The sequence below is a fragment of the Aquarana catesbeiana genome, linkage group LG03 (genome assembly GCF_042186555.1).
Source record: "Aquarana catesbeiana isolate 2022-GZ linkage group LG03, ASM4218655v1, whole genome shotgun sequence".
NCBI classification, from domain to species: Eukaryota; Metazoa; Chordata; class Amphibia; order Anura; family Ranidae; genus Aquarana; species Aquarana catesbeiana.
Window position 1 is genome coordinate 320,493,149 of NC_133326.1, and position 19,257 is coordinate 320,512,405.

At 41.9% G+C, this 19,257-nt stretch overlaps 1 protein-coding gene across 4 annotated transcripts in view; it reads right to left on the reverse strand.

Moving 5' to 3' along the window:
• Positions 1-19,257, reverse strand: part of FAM53C (family with sequence similarity 53 member C) — a 67,561-nt gene that overhangs the window by 32,956 nt on the left and 15,348 nt on the right. For all 4 annotated transcript variants that reach the window (XM_073620415.1, XM_073620414.1, XM_073620412.1 and 1 more), the window contains one exon: positions 10,292-10,349. In XM_073620415.1, coding sequence (XP_073476516.1) covers positions 10,292-10,349 — 58 coding nt within the window. The remainder of the gene's footprint in view (positions 1-10,291; positions 10,350-19,257) is intronic.

Genomic DNA, 19,257 nt, shown 5'->3' on the forward strand with positions numbered 1-19,257 from the left:
CGGGGAATGCCGGCAACGCCAACAGTCCACCGAATCAGAAGCATAGATCCATTGTATGCATTAAGGTAAAACACACTCCACTGCCTGTTCCCTAAACACTTACTGGAGTCCTGCTACGATCCAGCGATATCCTGTCTGCAGCGCCACTATTCTCAATTCCTCTTCTCACAGGGGACTCTGAAAGCAGCGAAAACCATAGGCTCTGCTGCCATCAGTCAAATCCTGTGAGGAGGGAGCGAGGGGGGTGTGGGTATGCAGCGCTGTGCGTGTCTATGGGGAGGCACACAGCCCAGCTCAGGAGCGCACCCGCACGGGTGACCAATCAGCAAACAGCTTGCTGAGGGGGCACCCAAAGGAAAGGAGGAGCGGACAGTGCCGGTGTTTCGTCAGATATGGGGATCCATCACATTTGGCTACCCGCTGGAGTGCGCATGCACGACGCTGCCATATGCGTTCCAACACTGCTGTAAGACACCACTTTGCTACAGGGCCCCTCGTGGGCTCGCCACGCTTCGGGCATGGCCTCGCTTCGCTAGGCATAATTATAATTTAACTCTATGTCCACTTGGATGGTGGGGCTTGAACCTGGACTCAGGGGTGTGGCCACAAAATTCTGCGCAAACGCAGAATGCCACAGTGTTGGAACGCATATGGCGGCGTCGCGCATGCGCAGTCCAGCGGGTAGCCAAATGTGATGGGTCGCCATATGTGACGAAAAACCAGCAGAGGGCTCCAGAAGAGGAGGCATGTTTACCACTCTGTGCTTTAGCTCTTTATTAGCAGGGGACATGTCAGACCTCTGCAGAGACATAATTGGTCCTCTTCAGCAGCCAATGGCAGGGGCAGGCTTTTCTACACAGGCTGCAACTGCTTTAGAAAGAAAATGAACTATAAGACATCGAAAACCTTTTGTTTTATTTGTTAATGCACCTGAAATGTGCTTAGCTGATTGGCTGAGTGTTCAGGTGGGATTTTAAGAACTTGGGAAATTTGAACTAAGCATGTGGAGAGAAAAACCACACAAGCAGAAGTTATCTTGAACTGGAACTTTAGTCAGAAAGTTTAGTCCTGCTAGATCACTTCAAGCTGGCCCCTTTTGCAAGTATAGCTTTTTAAAACATTAAAGAAATAAGCGCCTACACTGTATAAAATACACTAATACACTGTCTTAGCCTGTTCTGCACATGCTCAGTTGCTCTCTATTTTTAGACAGTGCACTGTGCAGAATTTGTAGAGCCCGATCTGCTGACAGCCTAAAGATTTACTGCTGCTCAGGGGCTCTGGACTTCAGCAAAATGACAGCCTTCACAAGAAGAAACAGGAGCAATGCTGGAGGCAATTTAGAGACACGCACTCATTTTGATAGTATAAATATTAAGGGGAATGTATGTTCCTTACTAAAGAACAATTTTAATCAAGTTGTTATGGGTAAAGTTCCACTTTAACTGAAAATGTAAGGTCAAAATGCTGAGTAGAACCAAGTCGAAGTTCCCCTTCATTATCCACTATTACCTGCATTACCATACTGCACACATTACCGCAACATGTAGATGTAAACTGGCTTCGATATATAATAATTGTTTTATTTTACACAGGGCTGTCTAAGAACCAATTGAGCCACACTTTTGCAAAGTGACAAACTATGGTTTCATTTTTTTTTTTTTTTTTTTTAAATTAAAGTATGTATTCTTAACACAACAAAGCTATTGCTCCTAGCTTTCTCCAAAGTGCTTTTTCTTGCTGCTATTGAAGGATGGCTACAGTCAGGGTCCCGATGAATGTAGAACATGGCTCTCCTTCTCTTGCTTTCTCCCAAGATAGACTTGGGTGGGGGTCAGCTAGCCATCGATCGAAGGGAGCCACCAGCTGGATCATGATCATGGCTCTGATCCCCCCAGCCTCTGTCGCTCTCATGTTCTCTGCAGAGTGGAGAGCGGGAGGCATCATAGTGCTGGATGGAGGGTGGGAGCGGGAGCTGCCTCGGTAATTGTTTGCTAAACGGTCCTAGCACAAACCACCAGCTTGTTATTATGAAATAACACCGGCATCTCCTGCTTCTGCCTTCCACCCAGCACTATGCTATCGGATATCCGCTCTACTGTACACACGCTGGCAGTGCTACCTACACAGGGCTGTGGGTTATGTGTATGTGTTAGAGGACACTGGTTGGGGGGTGCAGAACAATACTGGGGGGGGGGGGGGGGGGTGATATGAAGGGGGCAGAGGACACTGCGTTGGTGGGGTTCTCTTTATTAGGACATCAGGGGTCATTTAGACCCCGCATGTCTCTCCTGTACTCCACTGCAGCTAATGGAGCAGAGATCAAAATGGAGTGTGGCTTAGCCCTGCCCCCTTTTCCACTGGCTGTTACTGATAGCAGCAGAAACTAACGGCTCCTGCTGCTGTACTTGAGCCAATGAGGAGGGAGAGGGCCAAAACAGCCTCTGCTCTCATGCACATGCCTGGATCGAGATCGAGCTCAGGTAAGAATTTAGAGGGGGCTGGGGGACCGATTGCAGGTTTTTTAGCTTAATACATAGAATGTATTAAGCTAAAAAAAAACCTTCTGCCTTTAGAACCACTTTAAAGCATATTTGCCAAGCTGGTGCCACAACACTTGAGGGTTCATCATTTACAAAAAAATTGCATTGCAAAAGTGTGAATTGTTAGCTTCTATTTGTTGCCTTTCGAAGGGCAAAAGGAAAAAAAGACTTTAAAGTGTTTGTTAACCCAAGTATACAAATCATTGCCAGCCCTTCTATTAGAGCTAGGAATTGAACACTGTACATGTCTTTCATAAAAACAAGACATGTAAATACCTTTTTAAAGCGATCTTCACCTAAACATGACTCCTAAACACCTCTAAAACGCTCCCAGCAGCTTTTTTTACCCCCCCCTTCATGTACTCTAAAAATGCTAACAAGATAATGCTAATACTCCTAAAAGCTACTTAAACGCTACTACAAGCCGACACAAAAAATGCGATTATCCTCATTTTTCATCCAGCAGAAACACTAGTGTGCATGGAGCCTTAACCACTTGACCTCCGGAAGATTAACCCCCTTCATGACCTTTGCGTGGTCATGTAATGCTGTACATAAATAAAATTTATGTAATTGTTTCCCACAAATAGAGCTTTCTTTTGGTGGTATTTGATCACCACTGGGTTTTTTTAATTTCTGCTCTATAAAACAAAAAAAAAAGAGACAATTTTGAGAAAAAAAACAAAAAACAAAACACAAACATGTTTTTACATTTTGCTATAAAACATGTTTAATATATATTTTTTTTTTTTTTTAAATCAAATTTCTTCATACATTTAGGCCATTGTGTACTCTGTTACATATTTTTGGTAAAAAAAAAAAAAAAAAAAAAAAAAAAAAGCATATATTGATTGTAGACGCTATAACTTTTGTGCAAACCAAACTATTATAATATATATCAGGGATATGCAATTAGCGGACCTCCAGCTGTTTCAGAACTACAAGTCCCATGAGGCATAGCAAGACTTACAGCCACAAGCATGACACCCAGAGGCAGAGGCATGATGGGTCTTGTAGTTTTGCAACAGCTGGAGGTCCGCTAATTGCATATCCCTGATATAGATTATATATATATATATATATATATATATATATATATATATATATATATATATATATATATATATATATATAGATAGATAGATAGAGAGAGAGAGAGAGAGAGAGAGAGAGAGATGATAGAGTTACTGGATATTTTATTTATTTGTTTTTTACTAGCAATGGTGGTGATCAGCGACTTTGTGGGAACTAGTGACACTAATACAGTGATCAGTGCTAAAAATATACACTGTCACTGTACCAATGACACTGGCTGGGAAGGAGTTAAACATCTAGGGCGATCAAAGGGTTAAACGTGTGTCCAACCAGTGTTTTTGTGTACACAGTGTTAGGTTTTTACTAAGGGAAACAAAATCCAGCACAGAAATCACTGACAGGATGGAGTTCTGCATTGTTTACATTTGCAAAGCTCCGTCAAATGTATGTCCTCAGAGATCAGTGGGTGCCAGCGGACATGCATTGGCTTCTCTTGTGATTAATCAAAGCAGAAGCGGTGTGCATCCCCTACCCGGAAGTGCAGAATCACATATACACACATAATAAATATATAAATATATATATATAAATATATATATATATATATATATATATATATATATATATATATATATATATATATATATATATATATATATATATATATATATATATATATATATATATATATATATATAATTTATTATGTGATTCTGCGCAGAGTGGCCGTCCTGTAGCAGTAAATCTGCTATAGAGCGGCCAGCAAGTGGTTAAAGAACATTCCACCAATAGAGAAAATAGCCTAACACCATAGACAAGATGGAAAAGAAGAGGAATTAGGAGGGAGACCTCTGCACTCTGTACAAAGTGTATGGAGATTGCTTTCCAAACAATGACAGTGTAATGAATCAGCTAGTCCAGAGATTGAACCTTTTAACAGAACTGATACAATATTGCAGAAATGGAACTCCATTGTTTACCTTAGGTGATTTGTTGCTAGTGGTAAATTTGTGAAAACAAATGAAACAACATTGTATCAATTCTGTGTAGAAGTTCACTCTCTGCAGTTGCTGATTCATTACACTGTTGGAGCTGAGCACAGGAATTTCCATGCATTTAGTACACAGGACAAAGGTCTCCCCTCAAATTATTTCCTCTTCTGGTCAAATGTTTTTAACCCATAGCGTTAAGCTTTTTTTCACTATTGATCAAATGTTCTTTAATTCTTCAGGTCAAATATTCTTAAGGCTTTATTCTCTTAGACCCTTTTCACACTAGGGCGCTATAGCGCTAAAAATAGCGCCTGCAAAACGCCCTGAAAGTGCCGCTGCTTTGTCTCCAATGTGAAAGCCCTGAGGGCTTTCACACTGGAGCGGTGCGCTGGCAGGACAGTAAAAAAAAAGTCCTGCTAGCAGCATCTTTGGAGCGGCGTACACACTGCTCCTGCCCATTGAAATCTATGGGGCAGCGCGGCTATATCGCTGGCAAAGCTCTGCTGCAGCAGCGCTTTGCGGTGGTTTTAACCCTTTCTCGGCCGGTAGCAGAGGGGTAAAACCACCCCGCTAGCGGCCAAAAACCGCCGCTAAAACAATGGTAAAGCGGCGCTAAAAATAGCGTAGTTTTACCGCCGACGACGCCCCCACGTGAAAGGGGCCTTAGGCTTCATATACACTTAAAAGTGGTTGCTAAGCCACTCTAACCTGTTTGCACCATCAGCTCTGCCTCCTATTGTAGTGTCCCCCTCTGTGTATGATTTATAAAAATTAATGCTGCAAATACCTCATTTCAGAGCAGATACCTCAGTCATATGACCAGCCGAATCTCTCCTTTCCTCTTCTGATAGATGTATCAGGGCGGGCTGAGATTCCCCCACTGACGTCAGTCGGGAAGGGAGGAGGAGAGGAGGAGAGATCCGGCCAGTCATGTGATTGTGATCTACGCTCTGAAATTAGGCATTTGCAGCATTTTTTATAAATCATACACAGAGGGGGACACTACAATAGGAGGCAGCGCAGATGGTGCATACAGGTTAGTGTTATTCAAGCAGCGGAGGGGAGGGGGGGCTTGGGGGTGGTACTGTCACCAGCTGACAGGCAGGGAGTGAGGGAGAGCGCACAGAGGAGACAGATAGTAGGCTGCAGATGATGATAAATTTTGTTTGGGTACAGTGTTGCACGATCATGCAATTGTCAGTTAAAGCGCTGCAGTGCCGTATCGCAAAAAATGGCCTGGTCACTGAGCAGCCAAATCTTCTGGGGCTGAAGTGGTTAAAGGAGTTGTAAAGGCAGAAGGTTTTTTTATCTTAACACATTCTATGCATTAAGATAAAAAAACTTGTGTACAGCAGCCCCCCCAGTACCCCCCTAATTACCTGAGCCCCAGCTCTCTCCAATGTCCACGAGTCCATCAGCCGTCCGGGACTCCATTGGCTCCCGCGGCTGCCAGTCAGTTAGCCAGAGGAGAGAGGGGCGGGGCCTAATGGCAGCTCCGTGTCTGCATGGACACGCGGAGCTGCAGTTCGGCTCGTATGCCCCCATAGCAAGCTGCTTGCTGTGGGGGCACTTGACAGGAGGGAGGGGCCTGGAGCAGCGAAATGGGACCCAAGAAGAGAAGGATCCCGGTTTGCTCTGTGCAAAACCAACTGCACAGAGCAGATAAGTATAACATGTTTGTTATTTTATTTTTTAAAACAAGACTTTACAATCACTTTAAACTACTTTGACTGCGGCAAAATCATCCCGTGATTTAACCGCGTTTTGCGGCTCGTGGTTAAAACGTTCCTATCCTGAACTCGATTCTTCCACGTTCAGGAGAGGGAGGTTGAATCACCTAACCGCAGTAGCTCCTAAATGATCCTAACAGCCTATGTGTACATGGACACAGGCTCATATGGAGTCAAGTTTAGGAGTTCTGGCAAAAAAAAAAAAAAAAAAAGAGCTCCTAAACTCAAGAGGCCTTAGGAACAAAGGTTAGGGAATGTTGTGTTCACCCCAAGAAAGGCAACACATAGAAACCGCATTTCACACATTATTCATGACTTTTGTGTGACTGCAAAGCAATTAAAAAAAAAAAATAAATAAATAAAAAATAGGCCCTTTGGTGTGATGCTGGACTTCCTTTTAAAGTGGAATTCCAGGCTATTAATAAGTATGCTTAAACTTGCTCCCACCCATCTTCTAAATCCTACTCCAATTACCCTGTTAAAGGAAGATGCTTATACTTTCCTATTCTCAGAGCGCTCCGGTCTGGTCATTAAAATCTCCCCAGTAGCTGGCTGCAGCGGAGAGGAGAGAGCAGCCACAACAGCAGCAATGCCTAGTCCATGACATCACCCATAGGCTTACAATGGGGAATCTATTTCCGGCTGTCTCTCCCCTGAAGCCGCCACTGGGAGTCAATCATGTGACCAGTTCAGAGCGCCCTGAGCATAGGTGTGTATGTATATATATATATATATATATATATATATATATATATATATATATATATATACACATATACATATACACACACACACACACACACACACACACACACACACACACACACATCAGGGTGTGGTGGCAGGTTTAATTATACTAAAGCTGTTCAACCAGCGGGTTGAAAAAAAAAAAAAAAAGTCGATCAGATTCCCCCAACCACATATTCACAGTGGAGGGAGAATCCTCCCCACTGTGTCTTTGTATTCGGACAGTGGGGAGACTTCCTCGCCGTCAGAATACACTTATCAGCATATTGCTGATAGCGCAAAGAAAATCCGACAGGGCGGTTGTGCAGAAGGCAGTCGGTAGATCGACCAGTGTCTGCTGAATTTCAAACCACGCATGGCACTCATGTCTAGAACAACCACATTTACTTTAAACCAATCAGAATATAGAACAGCCCTGCACTGCTACATGACTAAGAATTCAGAGCAAAACATTTAACAGAATCCTCCAGTACTGTAAATCTGGACCGTTTCAAACTTCCATTAAAACAAAAGATGAAGCCAGGTTGAATTGTAATACAATAATATGTGCACAGTATATGCAAAATCATTCCACTGCCCTCTGCATGACAACATGACCTACAATCCTCAGTAGCATGGGACCATTTACAGCTAATCTTGAATAGTCGGACTCCCAACAAATACCAAAGCAATGAAGGAAACACATCATGCACAGAAACAATGCCCAACTGCTGACACCTGTCTTGAAACAAGCACCTCATGTTCAAAAGAGTACACACTTAAAACTTTATATTAAAAAGGAACACCAATTTTTTTGTTCACAGAGTATGGAATAAATGACATCTGAATGTAGGAGATAATGCAGGGGTCAATCAAAATGCAAGCTGAAAGTGAACCTGTTTTCAGACTATGAACACTAATGAAGTTACATATTTCGAACAAGCAGCAAAAGCTCTCATTCATCTCTGTAGTTGTAGACACTGTGGAGACATTCATCTTCAAAATTTACAACAGAGGCACTGAAATCTCATCTTCTGCCCTCTTTACGTTACATTTCACCAGAATCTTGGTAGCCTGACAGCCCTCCAATGTAAACAGTCATCAGGTTTTTTAAAAGGTGGCTCTAAAGGCTAAAAGGTTTTTCTCACCGTAATGCATAATGCATTCTGTGCATTAAGGTAAAAAAAAACAAAACAAAACAAAACAAACCAAACATTTCAGGTGCAGCTCTCCTGTGGCCCCTCTCTCTAAATACTTACCTGAGCCCAATCTTGGCCAGCGCTGTGCACGCTCTCTCCCTCTCCACTTCACTGGACTCTGTAAGAGCAGTGGGAGCCAACAATCAAATTCAATGACGAGGGAGCATAGGGCGGGGCCAAATCACACTGTGTGTCAATAGACCCGGGATTGAGCCCACCTAAGTACCCCCTATAGCAAGCGGCTTGCCAAGTGGGTGCTCAAAGGGGGAGGAGCCAGGAGCATCAGCAGGGGACCTAAAAAAAGAAGGATTGGGGCTGCTCTGTGCAAAACCATTGCACAGAGCAGGTACATATGACCTGTTTGTTATTTAAAAAACAAAAATGGAGCTTTAATATCACTTTAAGCTGTTAGAAACCAACTAAACCCATTAAACCTTTGCTGTTATCTTTGATAACGATTTACTGTACAGTACAAGCAGCTAGAGGGGTCAGGGATGACTTGTTTGAAAGCGCTTTCAGTGCCTGTTAAGAATAAAAAAATACTTTAACCACTTCATGTCTGGGGAAATCTTTCCATTTTCACATAAGTTAAAATCCAGCATTTTTTGCTGGAAAATTATTAGAACCCCAAACAATTTTATATTTTCTGAAAGCAGAGGTCCTGTAGACTAGTAGTGCAATTTTTTTTATGTTGCACTATATTTGCACACCTATCAAAAGTATATTTTCTGGAACAAAAAATACACAAAAAATGTTTAGTGCATGCAAACACAATATAATACTCAATTTTATGGTAAAATATAAAAAAAAAGAGGTTGTGTTAAGTAAATAGATGCCAAACACGTCAAGCTTTAAAATTGCAGGTACCCGTGAAATGGCGAAAAACAACAGTACCCAATACTGTCTATATCAGTGGTTCACAACCCCTGTCTTCAGGACCCACTAACAGGTCAGATTTTAAGTATTACCTTGGGGAGATGCAGACTAGAATACTGCAATCACTGAATAGCAAATTATATCACCTGTGATGTATTTCAGTGGCCGTGCAAACCTGGCCTGTTAGTTAGTCCTGAGGACAGAACCACTGGTCTATATGCCACGCTTTAAAAGCCTTCACAGGTTATCAGTTTAGAGTCAATCATGAACTATGGCTGTAGAATTTTCTCTCTCATACCAGCGTTCGTGGCAATACCTCACACATATGGCATAATTGGCGTTTACATACAAGTGGATGCTTTTAAAAGTTCTTAAATTATTTTTATGTAACACCTTTTTCCCCATTTAACTTTATTGCAATCACAAGGGAGCTAAAATGCTCATATGTGATAGCATGACTAGTTGACAGGTCTTGTTTATAGGGACATCAGGAGTCTATTAGACCCCCAACGTCTTCCCTGCCATCTACTGCAGCTCATCAACAACATATTGTCCTGCAGCTACACAAAAAGCTCATTGCTTCATTACTTGCAGAAGAGATCAGTGAATGGATGTTCCTTGATCTCCTCTTGCCCTCACTCTTGTGGCAGGTTACTGCAGTCCCTGGCTGCCCGGATGAACAGGAAAACCTGGGAACCCCCATGGGCAGCAGCAAAAGGGTGGGATGTGGCACCTCTCACTACTGTGAAAGTGATCAGGCAGCTCCAGCTGTAAAGCCAGCCAGATCACTTTTACTAAACATTTAAATTGACAGCTGAAAAATAAAGATACCAGCTTTGAGCTTGTTTTATCTGGGTGGTTTATGAATAGTCCAAGGAAAGTGGTTATTGTCCATAGTCTAGGCACAGGTGCACTCTGAGAAACAATATGGCAGGTATGCACAGGTCACCGCAATCAGAATTGCATTTTTATCAATTTAGAAAGTAAATAGTTTACCTGGACTAACTCTTTACACATAGGCAGCGTTCTTTCCTAATACCATTTATAGAACAAGTAATTCTAAATTTCTATTTAGAAAACGTCTCAAATCACACATACATGTACCTGCAGCAGTACATATTCACAGCACAAAAAACAAATAATGTGTGTGGCTCCTTAAAATGACTCAAGAGTTGAAAAGACTCATTTACCTGTCACAAAATGGTAAGGACTGCTGCACGCCTCAGTTTCTGGATGATCAGGCAGTGGCTGGGAGAAAGACAGATAAGCATGAGAGGCACAGGCAAAGTCTTTTAGCTCTATACAAAAAACATGAAATAAATATTAAAACTTCAGTCTGTGCAAAGGAGCCTCCTTTGCTAAACGGAAACTCCGAAACCTGTACTGAGAAAATATTGGGCCGACACGCTGATCTAGGGACTACTTTCTTCCTTACCGATCTTAAAGTATGCAGATTAGAAAGTACATCTGCATACTTGTTCCAGGTCAGTGCCTAAAGAGGAACTTCACCCGGCTATCCAAAAATAAAATGTCACCAGCTACAAAGTACTGTAGCTGCTGACTTAAAAAAAAAATAAACAAAAATGAAGAGCTCAGAAAGTATATCAGAGACTTCCTCTCTCCTGAAGTCTTCAGTTATTTTTTTTTTTTCCCCCCTCACGCCACCCTCTAGGGATTAGGAATCGATCGTCACTTCCTTTGTCACTCAACTGGCCCCTGTGGCTGCTCATGTGCGAGATTGGCCTATTAGGGGAGACTGTCCTGAAGCCTATATACCAGAAAGCTGGGGGGCAGGTGGGGGAAACAGTTGCACAATATTTTAGAGGGAGAGGATCAGAATGATACTGTGTTAATTAAGTAAAGGCTGGAATACTGTAGTTGCTGGATCAGCATGACAGTCAAGTACATAGCATTTTCAGAGACGGAAGTCACCTATAGAAGCCTCTATATTTTCGTTAGTACAGGAATCATTTTGGCTACATCTTTGTCATGTTTGATTTGCAGCAGTGCACACCTTCTGCATCCTTAAAAATAATACACACAGACCCGTGAATGTAGCCCAAAAGGAGAGCATAGGTTAACTAAATAGCAGAAAATAAGAGTGTGGGGGGGATATGGCAATAGTGAATATAAAAATGTTTTTACCTGTATTTTCTCTACGTTTACTGCTACAGAGCAGCAGCTGTGCGCAGGATCATGTATATACACGTGATCCTATACTTCCCAACTGCAGGGGGGTGCGCGCGTGACGCTGGCAGGACACTTCTATTGTGATAATTCAAAGCAGAAACCGATCTACGGTACTCTATGTCCTCCGGCACCCGCCGATTTTCAGGGAGACACAGAGAACTGAGATATGTAAACAAGGCATATCTCAGTTTTGACAGGGGAATCTATCCTGTGTCTCTGCATAGCAGGGACTAAAATCCATCTCTTCCCCTAGTGAAAGCAGCACACTGTGTACACAAAAACACTGGTTAGGCACACAGTTAAATCGGTTGTATACCGCCGAACGTCCCCCCCTACAAGGTAAAATCATAATGTGCTAGTAGTATCGCATACTAGCACATTATGTGAAACTTACCTTAAAAACAAGCTGTTCCAGCGCCGCAGGGGCTCCTATCTTCACCTGTCTTGCTTCCGGATTCACGGGCTCTGGCTCTGTCACTGGCCAGAGATGTGATGATGTCATGTGCGTGGGAGCCGCAGTTCATGGCACAGGGCTCTGAAGGAATGGCACGGATGGCCGTTCCTTCAGAGCGCATGCGCAAGTGATGTCACTGGCTGTATATAATGTAAATATCTCCTAAACAGTGCATGTTTTAGGAGATATTTACACTACCTATTAGGTAAGCCTTATTAAGCTTACCTATAAGTAAAAGTCAGTAAAGGAAGTTTACTTCCTCTTTAACTCTTTGATCGCCTTAGATGTTTAACCCCTTCCCAGCCAGTGTCATTAGTACAGTGACAGTGCATTGTTTTTAGAACTGATCACTGTATTAGTGTCACTGGTTCCCACAAAGTGTCGAAAAAGTGTCAGTTTACGATTGTCTGCCGCAATATCGCAGTCCCGCTATAAGTTGCTGATCACCACCCATACTAGTATAAAATAAACAAATAAAAATTCCATAATATAGCCATAGTTTGTAGACGCTATAACGTTCGCGTAAACCAATCAATATATTTTTATTGAGATTTTTTATACAAAAAAAATTAAATAAATAAATAAATAAATAATCACGTAGCAGTATACATAGTGGCCTAAATTTATGAAGAAATGTATCATTGTTGGCCTTTTTTGTTTATAGCGCAAAAAAATTTAAAAAAATGCAGCGGTGATCAAACACGACCAAAAGAAAGCTCCATTTGTGAGAAAAAAAAAAAAAGACAAATCTTATTTGTGTACAGTGTCGCACGACCGCACAATTGTCAGTTAAAGTAATGCAGTGCCGTATCGCAAAAAAATGGCCTGGTCATCAAAGCGGGGAGGGGGCAAAAAACAGACAGATTCCTTGTGCTCACTTATTTGATGAAGAAAGGGCTACAGAGCATTGTCATTACAAAAGGTGCAGCATGTGGAACTTTTTTCCTCTCCCCATTCAGCGGAAGCACAGGATCCATTTCCACTGTGTACTGCTGCACTCTAGATAATCCCATCCATAAGGCCCCTTTCACACTGGGGCGGTGGGGGCGTCGGCGGTAAAACAGCGCTATTTTTAGCGTTGTTTTACCGTCGTTTTTGCGGCTGTATTCGGCCGCCAGCGGGGGTTAAAACCGCTCGTACAGCGCAGCTATAGCTGCGGTATTACCGCGCTGTCCCATTGATTTCAATGGGCAGGAGCGGTTTAGGACCGGTGAATACACCGCTCCTTCACCGCTCCAAAGATGCGGCTGACAGGACTTTTTTTACCGTCCTGCCAGTGCATCGCTTCAGTGTGAAAGCCCTCGGGCTTTCACACTGAACAAACAGCGGAGGCTGTTTAGGGGCAGTTTGCAAGTGGTATTTTTAGCGCAATAACGCCTGCAAAGCGCCCCAGTGTGAAAGGGGCCTAAATCTCTTTTTTTTTTGCTGATGACAAATAGTGTAAGTAGTGACAGGCTGGAACATCACCATGTGAATTTGACTCTGCTTGTAGTCAAGAAGTCTAGTAAACTGCATTTTTAAGGCCCTGCACCAAGCACCCACTTAGGGAATTCACCGAAACACAGGCCAAAGTGGTGTCCACGTCTGCAGTAGGAGTGCTTCTATAATTCACAAGACTAGACCAGTTGCACAAAGGCTACTTTTAGGGCTCATTCGCACCAGTCCAAATGCTAAATGCCTGCGCGCCAGTGTATGTTGGCAAGGGGCATTGTAATGCACTGATACAACACATTGCACGGTTTATTTTTTCTTAACTCTATTGAAGTGTCGCAAAGCATTTCAATCAAGCCTACATGTGCAGTGCGATGACTTGCACTGCGTAAGAATGCAACTGACCTTAAAGTAGAACTAATTCCCCCTAACCTTTAGCCTAGGTTCACACTGTAGCGATGCAAGATTCCAGCTCCGGTTCCTGCATCGCATCTCTCCCGCAGGCAGTTCACACTACCCTCTGCGAACCACTGTGGATGTCAATACAATGTTAATGACACCCCCAGAACAGTTCACAGTGCGAACTCTGGATTTGGACAGGAATCAAATTGCATCGGTGTTCTCAACCATGCGATCCGATTCCAGTGCAGGAGGAAAAAAAGTCCCTGCACCTTTTTTGTGCGAATCCAATGCGAGTTCAGCCATACAACTGTATGGCTGAACTCGCATTGTACAGACATCGCATGCGATCGGCACCGTAGTGTGGGTGCAAATCAGATGCGATGTCTGTGTTCGCTATGGTGTGAACCCAGGCTTACAGTCAAAGAAGCGGTCATCTTAGCCTTGGTTTGATCTACTGTTGCCATGGTGCTGCACATGTGATCAGTTAGGACACCAGCCATATGATGGCTTGACAGTTCAGTTAAGAGCAAAAACAACTGTGACAGTTACCATTCAAGGGATGGTACCAATTTTGGGAAACAGTTAAATCGATAGACAGACAATAAGAGCTAACGGTTAAATCGATAGGTTTGTTCTGCTTTAAGCCCTGGTTCACATTGGTGCGTTTTGACATGCGATTTGACATATAAAATTGGTGGAAATTGCCAGCATTGGCACCATCCTAATTGGTGATATGCTGCATTTGCAGCGCCGCACTGATTTCAAAAAGTAGTTTCTGTACTAATTTTTGCGATTTTGGGGTGCAATTTCCATTGACATCTGTGCAGAAACCCGCACAGAAGTCTGTAAAATCGCCGCCGAAATCGGGACTGACATGCGGGAATGAAATCGTTCAAGTTCAGCTGAACTTGCACGGCTTCATTCCCGCAGCTCAGTGTGAACAGGACACATGGAAAAAAAAATGTTTTCTGTGTGCTTTGTATTGAGCCTGTGATATTATAAATACAGATCAACTCAGCTTATCGGATCTGATGTGAACCACGCTTTTCATCAGATATTAGGTTCTTAGCAGGAATGTGTAACCCCAATGTAGACGATTATACATAATACCCAAATAGTAATGTCCCTAAGAATTGCTATTGACACCACATCCCTATTTTACACTTCAGATATACTACCACACAATTAGACTTTTAAAAAGGACCACAGATAAATCATATATAAACCTATTTTAATGTATTTAATGCATATTAAACTTTCACAATTATATAATACCAATACAAGAATTACAGCACTCCAACTAGGCTGTACAGTATTCAGAATATACAAACATTACTACCCTCAATCCCTCTTATACCCGGCTATTGTATTTTGAGGATAAGCTGATGATCAAGATAGAGTAGATGGGTAGTACTTTAATTATTGGGTTTCTCAGAACAAGTCTGCTTCCTCCAAAGAATTGGAAATATCTATGAATAGGCATAATTAGTACCCAAATTTTAAATATGCGGTGGTATTCCACCATTTTCTTTTCCAATTATTTTTTTATCAAGGTTATGAACCATACAATACAGTAAAGAAAAGTATTGGTACATGATGGTATTAGTGACATACACCAATAATCACTATGGAAAAGATAAGATAATTTTGGGCTGTGATTAGATTTCCTAATAACAAAGAATACATCCTCTGAATAGGAACTTCATGACTGGGGATCGCCCTCATCTAAGACGAGGGGTCACCCTGGCCATGAATTAATTAGGGTAGCTGGTCTTTGTGTTTGCACACACTGCCCTCAGAAAGGGAGTGGGACCAATGGCGGCCAGCCAGCGGTCTTACGTCTCTCCCCAAAACTACCAAAACGTTTAATAAATGGAAAGAAGAGAAAAGGCCAAGGAATGAAAGACGTAAAAGGAAGAAGAAAAGGAAAAAAAAAAAAAAAAAAAAAAAAACGAACCAACGAGCCTTCCCATAGGACACTAAGAAGTAAAGATGAGCAGCGATTCACCAATCTGTAAAAGGCTGCATCTAAAATGGTCAAACAATTTCAGAATAATGTTCCTTAATGTAAAATTGCAAAGACTTTAATTAAATCATCTACAGTACATAAGCTCATCGAAAATATCAGAATTTGGAGAAATCTCTGTGCACAAGTGACAAGGCCAATGCCCAACGCAATATTGGAAGCTTGCGATATTCGGGCCCTCGGACGGCACTGGATTAAAAACAGGTATGATTCTGTGATGGACATCACTGCATGGGCTCAGGAATACTTCCAAAAATCACTCTCTGAACACAGTTCGCCATGCCATGCAAAAATGCAAGGTAAAGTTCTATCATGCAAGGAAGAAGCCATATCTGAACATGATTCAGAAACACCATCGTCTTCACTGGGCCAAAGCTAATTTAAAATGGTCTGTTGAAAAGTGAAAATCTGTTCTTTTTGGCCACCATTGGAGCAGCGTCCTCCAGACTAAAGAGGAGAGGGAACTTTCAGCTTGTTATCTGCCACCCATATTGATGTGTATGGAATGGGCAGCTTTCACATCTGGAAAGGCACCATCAATGCTGAAAGATATATTCAGGTTTTAGAGCAGCATATTCTCCCATCTGGAAGACTTCTCTTTCAGGAAAGGCCTTGCCCATTTCAGCAGGACAATGCTAAACTGCATACTGCATCTATGACAACAGCATTGCTTCGTAGTAGAAGAGTCCAGGTGCCATGCCATTAACTGGCATGCCTGCAGTCCAGACCTTTCACCAAACAAAAATATTTGGCACATCTTGAAACAAAAAATACGACAAAGACCCAGGACAGTAAGAATCCTATATCAGGCAGGAATGGGACCACATTCCTCTCCCAAAGCTCCAGCAAGAGATCGCCTCAGTTCCCAGACATTTACAGATTGTTGTTTAAAGAAGAGTGATGCTACACCGTGGTAAACGTGGCCCTGTCCACATGTTGTCCCAATAAAACATGGGTTTACAAATGGTGGCATACCACTGCATTTTTAATATTGGGTACCGATTTTTAGATACTATGCCTGTTTATGGATATTACCCATATTTCCGAGGAAACAGGCTTGTTCTGAGAAATGCAGTAAAGAACCACCCTCCTACTAAAATATATATATATATATATATATACACACACACACACATACACACACATACATATACACATACACAAAATAGTACTGTGTAGAGCTGCGCGATTCTGGCTAAAATGAGAATCACAATTTTTTTTTTTTTTTTGCTTAGAACAAAGATCGCGATTCTCTCACGAGTCTCGCAGCATAACATCTTCTTTCACATTATACAAAATCGGGCTAACTTTACTGTTTTGTTTTTTTTAATTCACTGAAGTGTATTTTTTCCTAAAAATTTGCGTTTGAAAGACTGCTGCGCAAATACAGTGTGACCTAAAATATTGCAACAACTGCCATTTTATTCTCTAGGGTCTCTGTTAAAAAATATTTATAATGTTTGGAGGTTCTAAGTAATTTTCTAGCAAAAAATACTGATTTTAACTTGTAAGCAACAAGTATCAGAAAAAAGTTTACACTTTAAGTGGTTAAACTGGCCTCATTTACAGACCGAAGTTTATTCCTTTGATCTAAAAATTCTAAAAGAACCAAATGATACTTTGTTTATAGTTATCTCCCAACGCTTATAATGTTTATAAACATTTGCCAGCTATTTTTTTTTCCTTTGGACAGCTGTGGGTGAGCAGAGAACGGGCTCTGCACTGTATGAATCGTGGAAATGTTGGGTTAAATCGAGATAGTGATTTTTTAACAATTAATCGCGCAGCTCTAATGCACTATATATTATTATTTATGATGTACTGTTACACAATATAGGACTTTAAATGTATCACAGATGACATAATCCTAATATATACAGTGTCCTGAAAAAGTATTTATACCCCTTGAAATTTTCCACATTTTGTCATGTTACAATCAAAAACGTAAATGTATTTTCGTTTCAATAGTTTTTATTGGTAATTTTTCAACATTAAAACACAAAACTGGGTGCATACAAGAAAAAGACAAAGTCAAACAGCCCAATAACTCAGATCTATGGGTGGTTTCCCACTCATTGGTCAGGTAGTAAGGTCACTGAAGATGTAAAATCCGAACAGTTGACAATGAACCAGAGTATCATTTGCATAGTCCCCAACAGGGGGAACTGTTGAATAATATAAAAGAAATAAATGTGAAGAAATAATATACACAGGCAATCTATGTTTAACTTTGAACGTATTATTAACTGCTGTCTGTTCCCTTACTTGGACTCTTGCGAGCCCTTACACTTTATATTTAGTGACTAGGTCACTCCGGACCACGGTTAAAAGGTTAATCCATCTTGTAGGAAGAATGGAGAATGAAAGATGAGTGGAGGGAAAAAAAAAAAAAAAAAGAAGAGGGGGAGAAGGATTCGGTAACATAAGAGAAAACCCATAGGGAAAGATGTGAAAGGACAGGAAGAAAGTGGCAGTGTCTAGGTACCAGGCTATGGCCCTCCTATGTAGGGAGCTACTGTCTCTCCCTCCAGATCAGGTGGATTCTGACAGGTATTTTATCCATGGATTACATGTTTTCTTAAAGCGGGCTAGCTTGTCCCTGTGGATAGCCACCATACGTTCATTGATCATGATCCATGTCAATTTTGCCTTCAGAAGATCAAAAGGGGATTATAGGCAACCTCCAGGATCTCGCTATGGATAGCCTAGCTGCCGTGAAAATGAATGCCATTAGGCGTCTCACATGTCCCGGGATCCCCTCCACTGGCTTCCCCAGAAGAGCCTGCTGTGGAGACTTTGCTAGATTCACTTGGGTGAGGGAATAGATACAATTGTAAGTGCGGATCCAGAACCGCCTTACTTTGCTACACGTCCACCAGCTCCTGGCAACTACGAAAACACCTGGAGACCCCCTGGACTGCAGACGCCAATCTGACTGGAACCAGATACCATTGCAAGAAAACGTTGTAGTTTACCTCGATCAGGGAGGTATTAAATGTTAGGTTTAGATTTGAATTGGGCCAGTTTCCCCCATTCCACTGCTTCTAACTCTTCCCCTAGATCCCGTTCCCATCGTACCTTGTAAGGTAATTTAGTGGACCCTTCGTATAGAATAGCGTATATCATAGATATGTGGTCAGTGTGTTTAGCCCCTGTGCTACACAAATATACCATGGGGGTTGGGGATGTCAAGTCACTAGTACGTTTCAGGAAGTGCTTAATTTGAGAATATCTAAATTGCAGCCCTATGGGGAGGAGGTATTTTTCCTGTAAAGTGCTTCTAGACAGCAATCCTCTATGGTCGCAGAAATCCACAAGACGGAGGAAGCCTTTGTTCGTCCACCATTCAAAAGTGGAGGGACTTAGACCCGGAGGGAACATTACGTGCCACTTTGTTGGGCAATCCAAACTTATTTTATTGGGACTTTATGTGATTGACCAACACAAAGTAGCACGTAATTCTGAAGTGGGATGAAAATGATAAATGGTTTTCAAATAAATATCTGAAAAGTGTGGCGTACATTTCTATTCAGCCCCCTTTACCCTGAAACCCCTAAGTAAAATCGAGTGAAACCAACTGCATTCAGAAGTCACCTAATTAGTAAATAGAGTCCACCTGTGTGTAATTTAATCTCAGTATTAATACAGCTGTT